This window comes from Panthera leo, chromosome B3 (assembly GCF_018350215.1).
Source record: "Panthera leo isolate Ple1 chromosome B3, P.leo_Ple1_pat1.1, whole genome shotgun sequence".
In the NCBI taxonomy this organism is placed as follows: Eukaryota; Metazoa; Chordata; class Mammalia; order Carnivora; family Felidae; genus Panthera; species Panthera leo.
In genome coordinates, this window is record NC_056684.1 from 7,625,075 (window position 1) to 7,644,483 (window position 19,409).

General features: G+C 42.7%; 1 protein-coding gene across 2 annotated transcripts in view; it reads left to right on the forward strand.

Annotated features, from left to right (window-relative positions):
- Positions 1-16,812, forward strand: part of NTRK3 (neurotrophic receptor tyrosine kinase 3) — a 539,904-nt gene extending 523,092 nt beyond the window's left edge. For both annotated transcript variants that reach the window (XM_042941053.1, XM_042941054.1), the window contains 2 exons: positions 12,428-12,586; positions 16,445-16,812. In XM_042941053.1, coding sequence (XP_042796987.1) covers positions 12,428-12,586; positions 16,445-16,630 — 345 coding nt within the window. In that variant the 3' untranslated portion in view covers positions 16,631-16,812. The remainder of the gene's footprint in view (positions 1-12,427; positions 12,587-16,444) is intronic.
- Positions 16,813-19,409: the final 2,597 nt, after the last annotated feature.

Below are 19,409 nucleotides of genomic sequence, written 5' to 3' on the forward strand. Positions count from 1 at the left end.
TGGCAATGATTCCAAAGATTGTAGTAGTGGCTGCTGGGAGCGTGTTCAAGGTGACTGCCAGCCTTGGCTGATGATTCGCTTGACACGCAGAACAAGGGGTAAGAGGCAGAGCCACTGAGGCAGATGGGAAACTAGGAGAACTTCCAGCGGAGGGAGAACGCGTATGCTAAGCCTGTTGTTCCGCTTAGATCACGTGGAGATTCTTTTACGTGCTGAGACACGCAATCAAGAAAAATAAAGTTGACTAAGTTAAAAAATAATGACACCCACGATGAATGGCAGCCTTTATGATGAAGCTATTTTGCCATTAACGCGCATCGCGAAGCCTTTACAGCTGTTCAGAAGGCCGCTGTGCTTCTGATGGGCTTTGACAGATTTTGACTTGGCCCATTCAGATTAGTGATTATGGAGGAAGCTTGAATCCTTCCATTCGTTCCAGAAATATCGTGCCCTGTGAATCTGTGTTTGCTCACCTTTGCTGGGTCGTGGTTTCTTTATCGGGAATATATGGGTCACTTTGTCTCCTTTATAGCTTGTCCGAGTTGTGTGAGCATAGACGTTTTGAACTTCTAGGAGAGAAGCGGGTTTCTCTGTGGTCTTTGCAACCCACCAGTGGCCTCCTTTTCTGTGTAATTGGATGCAGAGACCTGGGGACCTTCCAGAGCTCGGCTGAGTTCCTCTTTAACCCAGAGCAGTGGGATCCCTCTGACCGCAGGGGAGTGGGTGTCTCTCTATGGAAAAGAGCAGGATGATGGGAGAGGAGAAGTGGCTGTGGGGAGGTGAACTGCAGGAGACTAGCAGGAGACTACGTGTGTGTGTGGGGGGGGGGGGTGTGCATCTTGTCCTCAGGGGAACTGAAGTCTGAGAGTCTCTATCCTATCCGCTTTCCACACTTTCAGTCTGGCTACTCCTGGCCCCCAGGCAGGGTGGGGAATGAGGGCCAAGGACTTAAAGAAGTGGGGCTGGAGCTTTTAGGCAGCCCCCGGCTGGAGGTGAGGTGCTGCTCTTGTTACACACTTTTGCATTCCCTCCCCTTACACTGCTGGCCGGGGTGGGTGGGATAGCGCCTTGAGGAAAGATCAGATTGAATCAGAGACAAGACTTCAAACGTCATATCACTAGAGGCTCAGTCTCTAGACCTGTGGTCTTCAGATTTGATGTCCCTAAAAGAATCTTGAAAAGTCACCTGTGCACTCCCCCTGCACGTTTTAAGTTGCTATATAAAATCTGCAACATGATTTTAAATAGTTGCGAAGGATGCCATTTCCAGAATATTGTAAATATTGACATTAAAAAAAATACATCACTCCTGTAATGTATCTAATGAACTTTAAATACCAGAGCAATTTGACACATTATCTATTAAACACACGAACAAGTGCATAAGCGGTCAGTTTTACATGGTTCCTTTTTCTTCCTGAATTTATGTTTTCATTCCAGTTACCCTACCAGATTTTATCCTTATGTGTTATATTTTTATGCACGAAAGCCTTTTATTGGCCACTCTGTCATAATTTAGTGTGACGAAAATATGTATGAAGATTTAAATTTAATTTTTAATGTCCAATAACCATTAGTTTCTAGATATTAATAGTTTTTGGATTGAGTTATCATTACAATTATTAGCAATACACGGAAGTAGGCAGCAGATCGAAATAATGAACATATATCACAACTTTGATGAATATGAAAGATAAGACGTATAATATTCTTGGAAATGCATCTCTTACATTTCTCCAGTAGCCTATAATGCATATTATTTATTGCTAAAGTAAGGAAGGTTCAGGATCAATTCTATTTCTGTTTTTTATATATGTCAATATAAGAACTGAGAAATGTTATTTACAGTAAACAAATAGAGAAAAAGGAAGGAGTTTTGTTATTGTAATGTGACTCAATTCTTCGAACTATTATCTGGCTATTTGCCTAAAATCTCATATTGGTCTCTTATCAAAATTTCTTTTAAATCTCCCCTTAGCTCATAATTCTTTTAGGTCTGTCCGTCTTCAATTGTTTGAAAAGAATTGGAAACTACTCGATGTGCAAAAGGATTTATTTTCCAGCCACTAGAGACATTCATTTTCAGCACCTGTACCAATATTTCATAGCGTTTATTTGTTTGTACTCTGTAGGTTTTCTCCCCTGAGATTTAGAACGAGTGAGAGATTGGTGTTTCCTTTGGAGAGTGGCAGGTGTGTGCGTGTGTGCGTGTGTGTGTGCACAATTGGGAAAAGGGTTTGCTGGGCCACAGAGACTTCTCAGTCAATGTTAGAAAAAATCCATATGGGAGTTTACGTTCTGCAAAATCCTTCAAAATGATTCTTGCCTGGGTACCCACTGGAAAAACTTTACTTGTCTCCAAAATCATGTGGATCCTGGATTGAAACCACCTGCTACACTGAATGGGAATTCTAGACTGTTCTTCTTTAGTGGGGGGAACAGTCACCCAAGATATATGTAAAATGTGCACTTCCCTATTGACAATAACAAAAAGGTGGAAAAACCCAAGTCCTATCTATAGGGGACGGACAGTGGCATGGTCATGCTAGGGGGAGTCCTACATAGCTAGAAAAGGAACAAGGGAATCCCAGCAACAAACAAACAAACAAACAAAAAAAAACAAAACAAAAAAGCAAAGTACACAACAGGTACTTTGAGAGTGAGTATCTAAGAGAGTGAGGAAAATGGAAAATGGATGTAATATGTATTTTCTGATGTTAAAAGAAGAATGAACTAAAAGCAAACAAGATGTCGTTACCTATAGGAAAGAGGAGATCAGAATGGGGAGAGGGAATAGAGAGGTATTAGACTCAAATTTCATGTACCTTGTTTATTGGTTTTGACCTTGAAACCATCATTATAAACATTTACATTTTAAGGATTAAAGCAATTCTTGAAAATAAAAAGCTAAGTGAAACAAACAAACCTAACTGTGCATTAAGTATGTTACATGTATTTTATATATGAACATGTATTAGGATAAAGCAAATAAATAATATTACTGAAATAGGAATCAAGATTTTCAGCATAAGAAAAAATAAAGATATAAAATCGAAGAGGTTAAGTAAAAGCTCTGTAATCCTAAATTTGAGTTGGAAAAATCAATATGAAGTCATGATGCATTTTCTTTTAATAGAAAAGTTTTTTTCTAGCGACTTCCAATATAGACACCTAGAAATAATGAGCAACTCAACCCAATAGCAATGACCACACTCCTGTCATCCATAGTGTAGTCTCTAAATTCCATTGTCTGCCAGAAGAATCCAGGGATTCTTGGAGAAATGGCTTATTCTAGGGCTGGGGCAGCAAATGTACAATATGAGCCTACAATATTTTCTTTAAAAATTTTGATGTTGATTTATTTTTGAGAGAGAGAGAGACAGAGTGTGAGCAGGGCAGGGGCAGAGAGAGGGAGACACAGAATTCAAAGCAGGCTCCAGGCTCTGAGCTGTCAGCACAGAGCCCGATGCAGGGCTCGAACCCACGAACTGTGAGATCATGACCTGAGCTGAAGTTGGACGCTCAACCGACTGAGCCACCCAGACGCCCGGAGCCTCCAATAGTATTTAATGTCCGAAGCAAGGCCCGGGGTATGCGAGAGGCACCAACATTAAGAGGCTGCCACTGGCCAAAGATGGAACAGTAAGCATCAAAAAGAGCAATCACAATAAACTGAGACACTTCATCGGGTTAAAAGACACCCCTGTCTACACACTCACAGCCACACACACCCCCCACCCACCCCAACATGAGTCGAATTTCATGCTTCCCAGAATCAAGCCAAACCTCTTGTTGGTCACCTTTGGAGGATGCTAGGGAATGAATTCATTATTCTGAGCGCTGATAAATAAAGGGAGAGAACTGAACATTTCCTAAACGAAGTGTTATCAGTATAACCAAATAGTTAATGAGGGAACTTTTTTATTTATAGAAGATGCCCAGCTAATACATGCAGAGGGAATGCTAGAACTCCACGCTTTTGTAGCCCCTAATGAAATCATGGGTCCGGGCAGTAAGTAATCTTCAGTGCCTGCTTGTACCCTCGGGTGAAAGAGGACGTTACAGATGATCAGGCTGGCAACATGGGAATCCATGATAATATAGGTGGTGGAAATGTCCTCTAAGGTAGTATAATCCAAAGATCTCTAAGTACATATTTTCTTTCTAGAATCAGTTCTTGGAATCTTTGCCTTATTCCTGTGCATTTCCCGTTTCAAAGCTCAGCCTTCAGATCTTTAACATATCTGATAGTTTGGATCATTAGCTAGTATTTCTCAGGCAGTGCCTAGGCAAGTTATATTATCTTCATCTGTGAAAAGGGAGGAATAGGGAATTCTATCATATAGGAAGGGAGAGAAGATTAAATGAGGGATGTATGGCTGGTACTCAGTGTGTATTAATTGATATTACTGATCTGAAGATTATTATTTCAGCCTATCGCTTGTCGGGATAGGTTTTACCATGGGAATACTTGTCAGCTTTTTTAAGTTTATGTATTTATTTTGAGAGAGAGACAGTGTGAGTTGGGGAAGGGCAGAGAGAGAGAGGGAGAGAGAAACTCCCAAGCAGACTGCAGGCTGCCAGCATAGAGTCCTATGCGGGGCTTGAACTCGTGAAACTGAGATCATGATCTGAGCTGAAACCAAAAGTCAGACTGACTGAGCCACCCAGGCACCCCTGTGAATAAATATAAATATATATCTATATCATATTTATATTCATATATATTTATGAATAAATATAAATATATATATTTTTTATTATTTTTTCATGAGCGAAGGATTTAACCACTACCTTTCCCAGACTAGATTTCTCCAGCGTGGGAAAAGGATGTAGATAGTCCTGGGGGAAAAATCAGTGTTGGCCAGGTAAATCTTTATGGGGAATATGGAAACCAGGAAATTAGGTTTGTTATGCTGTTCTCAAGCATGTGAGGACACACACAGTGAACAGTCATTGCACTTTATGTGTATACTTTTGGATTTAATGATACTCGGCAGGTTTTTACATACATGATCTCACTGGAAGCAGGAGACGTTTCACTCCTGTGTTGAAGATGAGGACGTTGAAACTCAGAGGTTGAGTGCTTGTCTAAGGTCACATCACAACCCAGGGCTTCTGACTTCCAATGTATTGCTCTTTTTGTTATGTTACTGGCCTCTTGAAATATTTTAGTTCACTTCCAGAGGAATGCCTTATAAATTGCACTCACATTGGTGGTAAAAATCTTGATACAATTTTTCTTCGTGAAGTCCCTGCAGCCAATTAATACTCTTCTAATGCTTTTATTCCCAAACACTTAAGCTCATCAGAGTTTACACCAGCACACTTGAATTCCTCCCTCTTTGTAAATTGGGAGATTTCAGTCTGGAACACCTCTTCTGGATTATGTATAAAATCCTTAAATGAAGCAAACAATCAGCATCAATTTGAAGGAATCCATTACTTAAAAATTTGCATCAAAAGGGATGTTTCTGTATTCCTGACTTTTTTTTTTTTCCATCAAGAAACCAGGTAAAATAAACCATTCCACAAGATTCTATCGCAGACATAATTTTTCTTTAAAAGAACATCACCTTCTAGGGGCACCTGGGTGGCTCAGTCAGTTGAGCATCCAACTTCAGCTTAGGTCATGATCTCATGGTTCATGGGTTCGAGTCCCACGTCATGCTCTGTGCTGACGGCTCAGAGCCTGGAGCCTGCTTCAGATTCTGTGTTTCCTTCTCTCTCTGCCCCTCCCCTGCTTGCACTCCATCTCTCTATCTTTCAAAAATGAATAAATGTTAAAAAACATTAAAAAAAAAACACCTTTTGAATCAGAACTTATGTAAATTAGGTCTACTGGTTTTCCTTCATTCAGGTGTTTAGTTTTTCCTTTTATTATTTTTAAACATTTCAAATGTGATACATGATTGTGATAAAATTACAAGCAGTATAGAAATACATATAGTGAAAAAGTGGGGTTTCTTTTTGGTCAGTGCTCACTCTCGCTTCTTTCTCTAGACTATATTTCTGGATCATTTTCTATGCATTTACAGACTTACACATTATTCCCTTTTAATGTACTTACTTATGTATGACACATTTTTACATAAATAAGAATGCTTATATATATATATATATATATATATATATATACATATATATATGTATATATATATATATATATAGTCTTGTGTTTTCCTTTAATGTATCCTAGACCTGTTTACACATCACTGCACATACTCTACTATGTTCCTTTTAACCACTACATATCTATGTATAATGATGGGCAAATTGTTGCCCTTAAAAATGATGAAATAAAAATCCCCTTCAACCAATAGTTTTTGCTTATAGGACCAAGTATTTTTCTAAGGCTCCTTAGAGGTGAAATCACTGCCTTAAAAGGCACTCAACATCTGTAGTGTAGACAGATTCTGCCAAGCTGCCTGCGGACAAGGCTGCACCAAGTCTTAGCTGTGACCCTTGAGAATAACTCTATCCTCGTACCTTTTCAAGCACTAGATAGTTTCAATCTTTTCAATTTTTCCCATATAACATTCAAAAGTGTGTCTCTTTATTGTTTTAATTAACATCTCTTCATATGTCTGTGCTCATTTGTAACCCTTTTGTGGACCATCTGCCCTTATCCTTTACTCATTTTTTTTTTTTTTTGGTCAGGTTGCTGTTTTAAAGCTAATTTAAAGGAACACTTTATAATATATGAATTTTAATCCTTTGTTACATATATTGCGAATATTTTCTCTGTCATTTGTCTTTTAACTATGCTTATTTTGTATTTTGCCATGAAAAAGTGTTTGGTTTTTATAAGTTGTATCACTAAATCTTATCTTTTATGGCTTCTTGAACATGTGTCATATTTAGGAAGGCCTTCTTCTCCTGAGTTATACAGATACTTTTCTAAGTTTTCTTCTAATATTATTATTGTTTTGTTTTTATGTTTAGCTCTTTAATCCATCTGGAAATGATTTTTGTATATGGTGTGAGGTAGGTATCTAAGTGTACTTTTCAAATGAATAGTTCATTGTCCCAACACTTTGACTACTAACCCATCATTTCATATATTAAATTCCAATATTATACATGGGTCTGCTTCTGGACCCTGTTTTGTTCCATTGATCAATGAAATTTGTCTATTTCTATGCTAATAACACCGTGTGTTCATTCCTGTAGTTTGATAATATGTTTTGCAATCCGATAGAGTAAATCTCCCTTGTTGTTCTATTTCAAGTGTATTTTAGCTTTTATCAAGTATTTATTCTTCTAGACAAATTTTGGTATCATCCTGTCAATTTCCATACATCATTCCATTGGGGGTTTTCATTTAGATTGTGTTGAATTTGCAGACTAATTTGAGGTAGGAATGAGAGATTTATGATATTGTCTTCCTATTCAAGGAAATGACATATCTTTCCACATTTCAGATCTTCTTTTATGTTTTTCAATACTTTTCTTTAAGTAGACTTTGTACATTTTCTGGTTAGGTTTATGCCTGGGAATTAAGCTTTTTTGTGCTATTAAGCAACTTATTTTCTATTAAATTTATTACTACGGGTATATGAGGGTAGTTTGATTTTGGTAGGTTCATTTTATAAATGGGTAGCTTACGAAATCATGTAATGATTCGAATTGCTTTTTAGTTAAATGCCTTGAATAATCTTACCATACGCATGCATTGGCAGCTTTGACTCTTCAGTGTTTCTGCCTTGCTTTTATTCTTGCTTTATTGCATTGGTTGGGACCACCCTAATAGTATTGCATAAAATTAGTGACAGAAGATACTTTGTATGCTTCTAAAGTTTTATTAGTACATATTATATTTAGTAAGTTAAATAAAGGAAGTTACCTTCTATTACTAATGAATTTGGACATTTAATCAGGTAAATGTGTTGGAAATTTTTGGCATCTTTTGAAATTATGGATTTTCTTTTATCTTTTAATTTAGTGAATTAAACAGTAGACTTCTTAAGACTAAGGCATCCTTGCATTTCTATTATAAATCTTATTGAGTTATAATATGGAATTCTTGTAATATCTTGCTGATTCAATATAACATTATTCATATTTGGAGGCTATATTTATAACATAACTTTACATGTATATAGATAAAATATCTATGTCTGTATTCATATATTTAAGGCTGTATGCTATGTTTGACTGATTGATTTTATCATCAGGAATATTCAAGTTACAGAAAATGAACTGGGAAAGTTTCTACTTTTTTATTTTTTGCTTTGGAAAAGTATAAATAGGATAAAAAATTTTAGAACTTACCCCAAAAAACCACTTGGACCTTGTACATTTTTACTGTATAGAATTTTTACTATAATTGTAATTGTTTTGTGTTTAGATTCTCTTCTTTTTTTTTTTCACTAACCTTTTCTAGAAACTCAATTATGGCATCTATATTTCCAAATTTCTTGTTGTAATATTTTTAACATTTTACATTTGTCTTCTCTATATCTCTTATTAACCTTGCCAAAGGTTTATATTATTTTGAAAGAACTGGCAATTAATTGTAAAGGTATAGTCTCCTTTTTACATTTTTTCCCCTTTTGGTTATTGTTTTACTTTGCCTTCTTTTATACCAATTCCTCATTTTATCTTTGTTATTTATTTCCTCTTGCTTTCTATGATCATGTAGGTCTTTACTACTTTTGTTGTGGAATCACATTTTAAATTTTAATTAAATTATATTTTTAACTATTTTAAAAATAAGTGCTTAAATGCTGTATTTTTTAAAAATTACTTGAGCTATATTTCATAGGCTTCAATGAACACACACTTAATTATTATCATAATAAATAATTTTACATTTAATTTTCAGTTATTCCATTATCAAATTGTTCTTTAATTGCCCAAAGAGAAACTTTTTAAAGTTACTCTTTTGTTGTTAATTTCTATTTGGTACAGAAAATGTTTCTTTTTTTTAATTTGTAAAAATGTTTTATTTATTTCTGAGACAGAGAGAGACAGAGCATGAGCAGGGGAGGGGCAGAGAGAGAGGGAGACACAGAATCCGAAGCAGGCTCCAGGCTCCGAGCTGTCGGCACAGAGCCGGATGCGGGGCTTGAACTCACAAACCAGGAGATCGTGACCTGAGCTGAAGTCGGATGCCTAACCGACTGAGCCACCCGGGCGCCCCTAGCACATATTTCTTTATTTTTGAGAGCAAGAGAAAGAGAGAGCAGGGGAGGGGCAGAGAATCCCATGCAGGCTCCCTGCTGTCAGCACAGAGCCAGATGTGGGACTTGAACCCACGAACCACGAGATTATGACCTGAACTGAAATCAAGAGTTGGATGCTTAACTGAATGAGCCATCCAGGCACCCCATTTTTTTTAATGTGTATTGTTTCTTATGTACTGTGTTTTTTCTTTTGGAATTTCAGATTTCTTTTGAGGTGTAATATGTGATTGGTTTTATAAATTGTTTCAGATAATTGAAAATAATGTTCCAGCTTTTTTAGGGAGGCAGAAAGACAATCATAATAGTCATATCTATCAATTAAAACTCATCTCCATTTTTTAATTTAAATTTTAGTTAGTTAACATACTCATCTGCATTTTTAAACGTATCTTCATTTATCTCGTCCTCTTGATCTATTTGTGAAAGAAGCGTTTTGATTTTCCATTATAATGGTAGTTTTGTCAGCTTCCTTTTGCTTATATCCTATTTTTACTCTTTGTACATTTTTGTTGCTATGTTACTTGGAGCCTAATAAGTCATAATTATCATAATGGTGAATTTTGCCATCTTGAAATATGATATAAACTACTTTCTCTTTATTTAATTCTTGGCATTCTAAATTTTTTCCCACACATATCTAATTTTCAATATTTTACATTTAAATATTGTCTATTTAATATTCAATATTTTACATTTAATAATATATTGTGTATATACGATTTAATATATTTTATATTATATTTTAATATTAGCATATTTAATATATATTCCTTTTTTCTTTTTACTGTATTTTTGCATTCTTTCATTTCTAATATTTTCTGTTACTTTCTTCTATGTATGTCTTTTCTAAATAACACACATCTTGATTTTTTAACATAATTTTTCTCTTATTTAAGAGACAGTGCAACCCTTTTGTATTTAGTGTCTATAGCGGTATTATTTAAACTTCTTTTTCATTTTGTGCCACATCATTATCCCATTCCTCTTTTTGGTAGCCTTTTTGGTATCGGCCAGAGATTTTTGGTTCTTTTTTCTAACAACTGGTTTGAAAGCTGTATGTACTATTTCTATTCTTCTAAGAGCCACTTAAAAATTTTAGCAAGGAAATTTAAACTGAAACCGTTGTAATCAACAATTGATGACTGTCTACCTGCTCCCTTTCCCTCCCAAAAAGACAAAGCCTTTGTCAGGCTTTAATGATTTATCTTCCTACTCTTCTATGTACTTATGTGAAATTATCTGGAGATTTCATTCCAGATAAGTACTGTTAATAGGTAGCAATGGTAGTACTCTTAGCATGATTAGTATTATTATTTACTTTATGTCTCTATTTTACTAGAAGACTTTATTAGTCATTATATTACATTTTACTATCAGATTAGCAACCATTATTTAGATTTTTGTTTTTAATTTTAGAAAGTGAGAGACAATGAGAGCAGGGATGGGGCAGAGGGAGACGGAGAGAGTGAGAGAGAGAGAGAGAGAGAGAGAGAGAGTAAGAGAATCTCAAGCAGTCTCCTGACACAGGCCTGGATCCCACGACCCCTGGGATCATGACCTGGGGTGAAATCAAGAGTCTGATGCTCAACCATCTGAGCCACCCAGGCTCCCCAACCATTATTTAGATTTAAATTGCATTTTTTTTTGTGTGTGACTTATTTGCTGTGCTGTATTTGTTATGTTCCAAGTCATTGTCTAGTTTAGATTATTTTCCCCCTGTTTTTCTGGAATAATCCTCAATTAATTTTCTCGTCTTTATTTTCTGAAAAACCAAGAGGGATCAACTTTCTGAGTCTTTTCTTGTCTGAAAGAAACACCCTCGTTTGTCTTTACACATGACACAGAGCTATCTTTGTTATAAAATCCCAGGTTGAAAATAGTGCCTGCAAATCCTTATAATCATTTATCTTCTAAAATATTTCACGTAGATAAGGCAAACATCATTTTCCTCTTTAGACGTAAGAGTGCCCATTTCCCAATAAGTCATTCTTTCCTAAATGTTCATTATTGTTATACCTCCAACTGGCCCACTGTAAGAACAAGAAATTCTGATTAATAGTTCATCGGGACATTTATAGAGAGCTCTTTCTATCAATGGCAAGCACTTTTCTAACAACAAATTCTATGTATTAGCCAAAAGTTCCCGTTTCTGATGTTGTATTTACTAAGGATACAGTTAGTTCCTGAGTTCTAAAACAAGCCGCGGATTGTCTTATACTTACACCATACATCTAGCCTGCTGGTCCATGAGGATTTCCCTAATGTTTTCTCAGGAAAGGGTACCCTGAATGTCAGTCACTTCCTCTTGTCCTTGACTGTCAAATCTGTAGACCCACGGGTGGGTCTTCTTAGGCTATTTAAAATGCTTATTTATTTTTGGGAGAGAGAGAGGGACAGTGCAGGCACATGTGGTATGCTAGTGTGCTAGTGGGGGAGGGACAGAGAGAAAGGGAGAGAATCCCAAGCAGGCTCTTCACCGACAGTGCAGAGCCCAGTGTGGGGCCCAGTCTCATGAACCGTGAGATCCTGACCTGAGCCGAAATGAAGAGTCAGACGCTTAACCATCTGAGCCACCCAGGCACCCTCCCTTAGATTTTAAAAGACACTTTTCTTACTGGACTTTGAGATGTCGCTAAGAACTGTCATAAATTCTCTTTCAGTCCACCTGATTTCTTATTAGCAAATGGCTTCCACACATTTGGAACTTCCCCGTCCCCTTCACTTGAAACACTGAGTCTTAAGTTGCGATGAGAAATACAGGCTCATCAGGTAGGAGGTGAAGTCATAGTTCTGCAGGTTAGATGCACATGAATAATGTTGTGCTTTAACCGCCGTGGCCAAGGAGTTTAACCTGCTGTCTAAGTACTCCTGTACTTGATGGCCTCCCTCAGTGACTCTGCTGACTTCCCGTGGACCTCCTTTCAAGGTTAGGTTCGCTCTAGTACCAGATTCTAAAACGTCTCCCACCCCGAATCATCTTGGGGTCTTTCTTTACGCTCTGTGTCAAGGAACCCACTTTCCCTTAGGGGTCATCTCTAGTAGCTACTCCAGCTGCCTCCAGTGTATAGATCTTGGATGTCAGTGCCCCCACTGGGCCTCTGAGACAAGTTGCATCAAGGTGTGGCTATCTTAGAATAAGAGGCATGGAGAGCACATCTACATATAAAGAGTGCAGACAGGCATGACCGACTCTGGTCATCTGGTCACTCTGTGTGCCCCTCTGTCTTGACCCCTTTTAGGTGGGAGGACACACCATGCTCCCCATCCGTTGGATGCCCCCTGAAAGCATCATGTACCGGAAGTTCACTACGGAGAGCGATGTGTGGAGCTTTGGGGTGATCCTGTGGGAGATCTTCACCTACGGAAAGCAGCCGTGGTTCCAGCTCTCAAACACAGAGGTACAGAAGGGGGTAGATGGGAACCTCGATTTGGGTGAAGGCTGATAGGAGATGGCTCAGGCCAGGACTTAGACATAGTATACAAAACATCAGGTGGGGTTTGGAGCCAGCAGGGCATACGTAGGCAGAAGCAAGAGCGGGGAGCTTCTTAGTAGGAAAAAAATTATAGCTGTAGGAATTGTGGCATAATTGTCAAGAGAGCATGAAATCAGATGTTTAAATTGAGATGCAAATCACGGTCCTGTTTGTTCTGCTACACTTAAACATCACACATGTTTCACTAAGACAGAAAATGAAAACAAAGAACAGCTCTGAGTTCTTCAATTGTGCCATCTTGTGGAAACACCCAAATTATCTGGATTCCCAAAGGCTTTGGGCATCCCAGGGAGGTGCAGCATGGTAGGTCGGGAAGGCACATTTCACGTTCTTGATAGAGCGACGTGTGTGGACTTCCAGGAATAAAAGGACCCATAATAGTAAACATAATAATAATGAACACATTCTATGTTTTTATAATTTTGATTTGTAATAATAAAAATATCAGTAATCAGATTTGAGCAATGGTTAACATTTAGTGCCAGGTACGTTTCTGAGCACGTTAGCTGTAATAACTCAGTACTTTCCACAGATACCTGTCGAGATTCAGGGCAGAGGGAAGGGAACTGTTTGGGGTTCTGGAGAGGACTGGCCAGAATCTCAGAGGTGGGAGCTTCTGTGGCATGGAGAGGGCTTGGGCCATGGTCACAGCAGTCCTGGCTCCAGAGCCAGTCAGGATGGTTCTCACTTGTGTCTGGACCAGACTCATGTTGCCTTGGAGAACTCAGTACAGTCAGTGGGCAGTAAGGGGCTCAGATTCCCAACCAAGCAGACTGATAAGAGAATGCAATTCTTTTTTTTTTTTTTAATTTTTTAAATGTTTATTTATTTTTGAGAGAAAGAGTGCATGAGCGGGGGAGAGGCAGAGAAAGAGGGAGACACAGAAGCCAAAGCAGGCTCCAGGCTCTGAGCTGTCAGCACAGAGCCCAATGTGGGGCTCGATCTCAAAAACCATGAGATCGTGACCTGAGCTGAAGTGGGACGCTTAACCTACTGAGCCACCCAGGCACCCCCACAGGAGCCTTTGAATATTACGATTTTATCTGAATATTCAAGAAAGTATTTTTGTTTTGGGGAAGCTGTGTTCTCCTGTGCCCTAACCACTAAGTTTCTAAGACTGAAAAGAAGGCATTTCTTTATGTCTATAGTATCTCATCAATCACAAGCTAAATGAGTCTTAACCACATTTCCCAAAGTAGGACAAGACATTTTAATGACCTTTAAAAAAAGAAAGTGTATCCAAACCCATTTGTTGTAGTGTTTTGAAAAATTGTTGCTGCTTTCTTGGGCAGTGGGATTGGTGGTAAACACAAAGGTCCCCACAACCGTGCCCACACATACGTGCATGCATGCATATGCCCACCCACATGTGTGCACACGTGCACACACATGCACAAACATGCACACACCCACCCTCATATGCACACACATGCACACACATGCACAAACATGTGTGCGTGCAGATACATGCATGCATGCATATACCCACCCGTGTGCATGCACACGTGCATACACATGCACAAACATGCACGCACAGAAGCACACACACATCCTAGGCAGAGCCTCCATGTAGCCTGGTGGCATCAGTAAAGAGGGGATCTGGGTTGAGGGACTATTGGTGTCAGTAGAAGATCTGCCCTGGATACCCAAGTGGGCTTGTAGTAGCCAAGAAAGTGTTTCTGATCATTTTGTTAAATGTTTATTTTTTTTGAGAGAGAGAGAGAGAGAGGGAGAGAGAGAGAGAATGTGCAAGTTGGGGAGGAGTAGAGAGAGAGAGAGAGAGGCATAGAACCTGAAGCAGGCTCCAGGCTCTGAGCTATCAGCACAGAGCCCGACGCGGGGCTCAAATGCACGAACTGTGAAATCATGACCTGAGCTGAAGTCAGATGCTTAATCGACTGAACCACCTGGGTGCCCCAACGTTTCTGATCATTTTTAACACAGTTCGGTGAGACAGTGGCCTTGAAGGTGGGCTTTCTGCCCTCCAGCCACCTGTCCCACTCCACCCTCCAGAGCAGCCAAGTGCTGGCAGCTACTGATCACAGGTTCCTTTATGGAAGCTGACACCCCAGCCAGCCCCACCCTGCAGAAGACGCGACAGAGCACTTTTGGTCGCAGCGTTAACAGCTGCTGCAGTCTGAGCTGGGTCCCTTTCCGTGGAGGTGAAGGTAATGGAGTGTGGAGACAAGGCTCTAATAAGAACGGAGAATATGAGCAGCTGGAGACCTATCGGGCTGGCACAGAAATGAGTCTCGTGGGCTGGCTCCAACCCCCGGGGTGAACAGGACCAGGAAGGTGCTGACACAGTGAAGGTTTGACAGGCTGTCCTGGGGTCAGAGTGACATGAGACAACATGGCACTGTTGGGGTCAGCAGGGGGAGACAAAAGAGAACAAAGGCACTTGTCTTGCCCAACTGAACACAGAGTCACGGGGGCAAAGACACTAGAGGCACTCAGCTAGAGAAGATTCTGTGTATTTTTATCATTACAACCCATCTCTGAACAAGGAAACTGGAGTTTGGGGCAAGTTGCCCAGAGTTAGGGAGAAGTTAAAACCAACCCAAGTCGTGGAAGATGAAACCTTGAAACGTCACGTATTCGAGGTCAGCAAAGAAGTGCCTTTGATGGGGCGCCGGGGTGGCTCAGTCGGTTGAGCATCCGACTCTCGATTTCAGCTCACATCATGATCTCGCCGTTCGTGTGTTCAAACCCCCCGTCAGGCTCTGTGCTGACAGTGCGGAGCCTGTCTGAGATTCTCTCTCTCTCCCTCTCTCTCTCTGCCCCTGCCTGTTCAAGCTCTCTTTCTCTCCCTCTCAAAATAAGTAAATAAACATTAAAAAAGAAGAAGAAGAAGAAGAAGTGCCTTTGAGAAATTGGAAATGAAGCTCAAATTACAGGCATGGTCCCCACGTGGCCAGCTGGGGTGGGTCCCACCACACGTTATTTGTTTTCTTCCGACTCCTCCTTAGGCCTCCCCTTCAGTACGTTTTGCCATGCTTCGTGCTCTTGGCTTCGTTTGCATTTTACGACACTTAGGAGGTAGTCGAGGCAGACATTTGATCCCCATCTTCTAGATGAGGGTGCTGGGACCCTGTGAGGTTAACTGACTTGGGCCGGCCACCCAGCTGGGCAGTGGTGAATCGTGCAGCAGTCTTGGTGTGAAGGATGTTCACAGAAACCAAATAATGCGGGTTAGTGCAAAGAGCAGGGGGTGGGGGCTTGCTGAGAAAGGGACCCGCAAGGTGGCTTAGAGATAAGCAAGGTGCTCTACACAGAGGCTGGGAGCAGGAGGGGAGCTGGCCAGGAAGTGGGAGCTAAGGGGAGGGAGGCATGGAGGGGCCAGATGGTGTAGAGCTCCTTCAAGGGGGTTTCAAAGTCATTCAGGCTCATAAGAGGGGAGGGACAGGTCAGATGCCAGACGCTGCTGCTAAGTGGCAATGAATGCAGGGCGGCATTCAGATGAAATTGAGGGCCAGAGAGGAAGAGTCAAGTACAGGGGAGAGTGTATGTGGGGGAGTCCATGAAGACCTGACCCAAGGGGCGGGGCACAAAGGGCAATGGTGGGCGCGGCCAGCCACCTGCACAGGACAGGGGAGAGACTCGGGGCTGTCTCCAGCCAGCCTGCCGCCCGTGCAGGGGGGCACCCCGGCTCTGCGCTGGAGCCCCTCCGTGAAGTTGTCGCCTGCTGCTTTTGCTGGGTGTGAGCCGCGGGGCCCCGGCGGGGCTTTGGATGTAACGTCCTGCCGCTTTCCACTTTTTCAGGTCATCGAGTGTATCACCCAGGGTCGTGTGCTGGAGCGGCCCCGAGTGTGCCCCAAAGAGGTGTACGACGTCATGCTGGGGTGCTGGCAGAGGGAACCCCAGCAGCGGCTGAACATCAAGGAGATCTACAAAGTCCTTCACGCTTTGGGGAAAGCCGCCCCCATCTACCTGGACATCCTCGGCTAGCGGTGGCTGGCGGTCACGGATGCGTACTCTGTTGCCTCCTGTCTCCCGGCCTCACATCCTCCCTTGTCACCTCACACTCCTTTCTTCCATCCTGACTGAAGCGAACATCTTCATATAAACTCAAGTGCCTGCTACACATACAACACTGAAAAAAAAAAAAAAAAGGAAAGAAAAAACCCTGTAAGGCAGTTTGGCGAATATATATATATATATACATATATATATTTATATATCTAACTATCTATCTATCTATATCCACAGACAGAGAGATACCTTCTCTAATACAGAGAGAAGCTGCTGACACAGAAACCATAAGACTGTAACAACAACTCAGAAAATCTTAAATATTATAAACGCAAATGGAAACCCCCTTTGACGGAAGCCGGGGTCCCTGCTTCTTCGGCTCCGGCTTTTCGGAGCCGAAGACCTTGACGACACAGAGACGGTCTTCGTGCTGGGACAGGAGGAGCTGGGGTGGAGTGCGAATTGTTCAGGCGATTACCTGCACAGGTGCGTTTCCCCTCCCCGGCCCCCCCTCCCCGAGCTCTGCACAGGTGCATGGACAGACCCCATCAACTGCACTCAGGATGCAGCGGGAAAGAACACCGGACGGGGGGCCTCTGGAAAGCCTCACGTCTCCCCTGACTGTCGCCTCCACGCCTTCCCCTTTCCTCTGCTTCAAGACAGTTCTCCCATTTGTCCATTCTGGAAAGTAGAGTCCTGACGCTTTTGGAAGTCAGTGAGGGCGTGTACCAGTCAACACGTAACAACCGACAAGACACAAAACCATCATGACAATGGACTTCATCCATCTTGGGTGTAAACCATGCTCACGTTCCTTCCTAAATTTGAAAGGGTCGTGCCATTTATTCTCTGAACCTCAAGAACTGGACGTTCTGGACTTAGCCACAGAAGAAGAAGCTGAAATTCGAACCCTCCCCGGCAAGGCACTGCCTCTTGTCTTTCCCTCTCTGGAAAGACTCCTCAGCCCCACCTCCCGCATTCGGGCCTTTGGGGGAGTTTGGGGGCGAAGGGAACGTCCCCCGTGTTGCCCGCAAATGTGGACGCAGCAGGGTTCCGGTAGCAGGAGACTTCGTTCCTTGTAGGTCGTTATAAAGTGTGCCCCTCTGTGTCCTCTGTTTCTCATCCTGCCTGCCCAGGTCCCCAGCCCCCCACTTCCCGGGCCTCTCGCAAGTCCCAGGTGAACCTCACTGCCAGGGAAGGGAGCCAGGTGTAGCGAGAGCGTGGGGCAGCGCTTGTATCGGGGAGCGAGGCGGTACCGTGGGCAGCAGCCAGCAGGGGAGAATCTATCTGGCACCTGCACCGGCCCCTTGGCATTCTCCTCACGTTTCCAGGCCCTGGAAGGATTGATGCATCTGCCTTTGAGCTGCTGTGAAAATGCAGGGGCTGAAAAATCGCTTTTGTGGGCTGGGGGCGGGGGGAGGGGCCGAGGCTTCTCTGGGAGGTGTCCGCCGCGGGCCACGGCCACAGGCGCGGCATCTTAATGAGGACTGAGCCCTGACCAGGGAGAGAGAATGAGGCGTGTGGGCTGGGGTCCTGGACGCTGCTGTCAAGGGCTGTCACGGGGGCAGATCTCCGGGCCTCCCCGATGCACAAGGAAATGCTTCCGGAGGGCAACCGCCTGGCCCCTCCCAGCTCGCCGGCCCCTCCACCTCACCCCAAGCACAGAGCTACCTAGTGGACTGGCCTTTGCCCAGTGGGAGCCTCGGGGAGTGGGGGGCTCGGGCCCGCACCCTGCCCTGCCAGCCGGAGGGGCTGTCGGCGGCCCCGGGCGGCCTGGTCAGCTGCAGTGCGGGCATCCCTGTGGGGTTTGGGACAAATCCTGTATGTGTGGTTTTGCTTCTTTTTTTAGACCCACAAATGTTTTTATTCCAATAGAAAAGAGCTGTGCTCAGACTGTAGGCCTCGGTTGGGAGTCGGGGATCAGTGGGGCCGCTCAGCTGGGCTGGGAGGGGAGCCGGAGTTTGGTTTAGGGTTTTCACTGTGCTGGGTTCCCAACCCAAAGGACTTTGGAGGAGAGCTGGGTGGACCGACCACCTCAGAGGAACCCTTTGCTCTCCTGTGGCAGGTATCCTCCTGTCTTTCCGCCCAGAGGCCGTGGCTCTATTCTGGGGCCTCTAATGCTGGCTGAACTGTGCCGTCTGGTGTTGAGCAGGGTAACTAAGAGAGAGGTGAGCATGGAGGGGGGGCCTTGAAGGGGAAGGGCCTTCTGGTTAGATGTGAGGCCCCAAGGCTCCCGTTGCTGCCAAAGCAGACCTTGTGTGGCCTTCCATCTCACAGGCTGTGTTTCTAGAACCTCATGGTCACTGATAGGCCGGGAAGAGGGGGTGTGGGAAGGAGTTGGAAGCTGCTGGGCAACTGGGAATGAGGAACCTTCTAGGGTTTCACCTCAGGGTGCAGAGTCATCACGGCCTAATGGAAGAAGACAGTTCCTTCGGGAGCCAGGAGCCCTGGAAGAGATGGAAGTTGTCTGATTGTACAGGCCCTCGTGCTGGCCATGGGGATGTGTCTGCATCATGTCCCCTGGAAGCCGCTGCCTCTCGTGAGGGCAGAGCAAGGGGCAGCAGAGAGGGAGGCCCGGCTTTCTTACCCCCTTGTCGTGCTCTCTTTGTACAGTCTACATGTTGACTTATATAAAGGCAAGGGAAAAAAAAGCTTTTTGGAGGGTGAGGGAGGAAAAGACTAGGACTGTGGTCACTGAAGGGGCACCCAGGGCCCTGGGAGCAAGCAGGGGACATTATCCCTCCTGTGGTGGGAA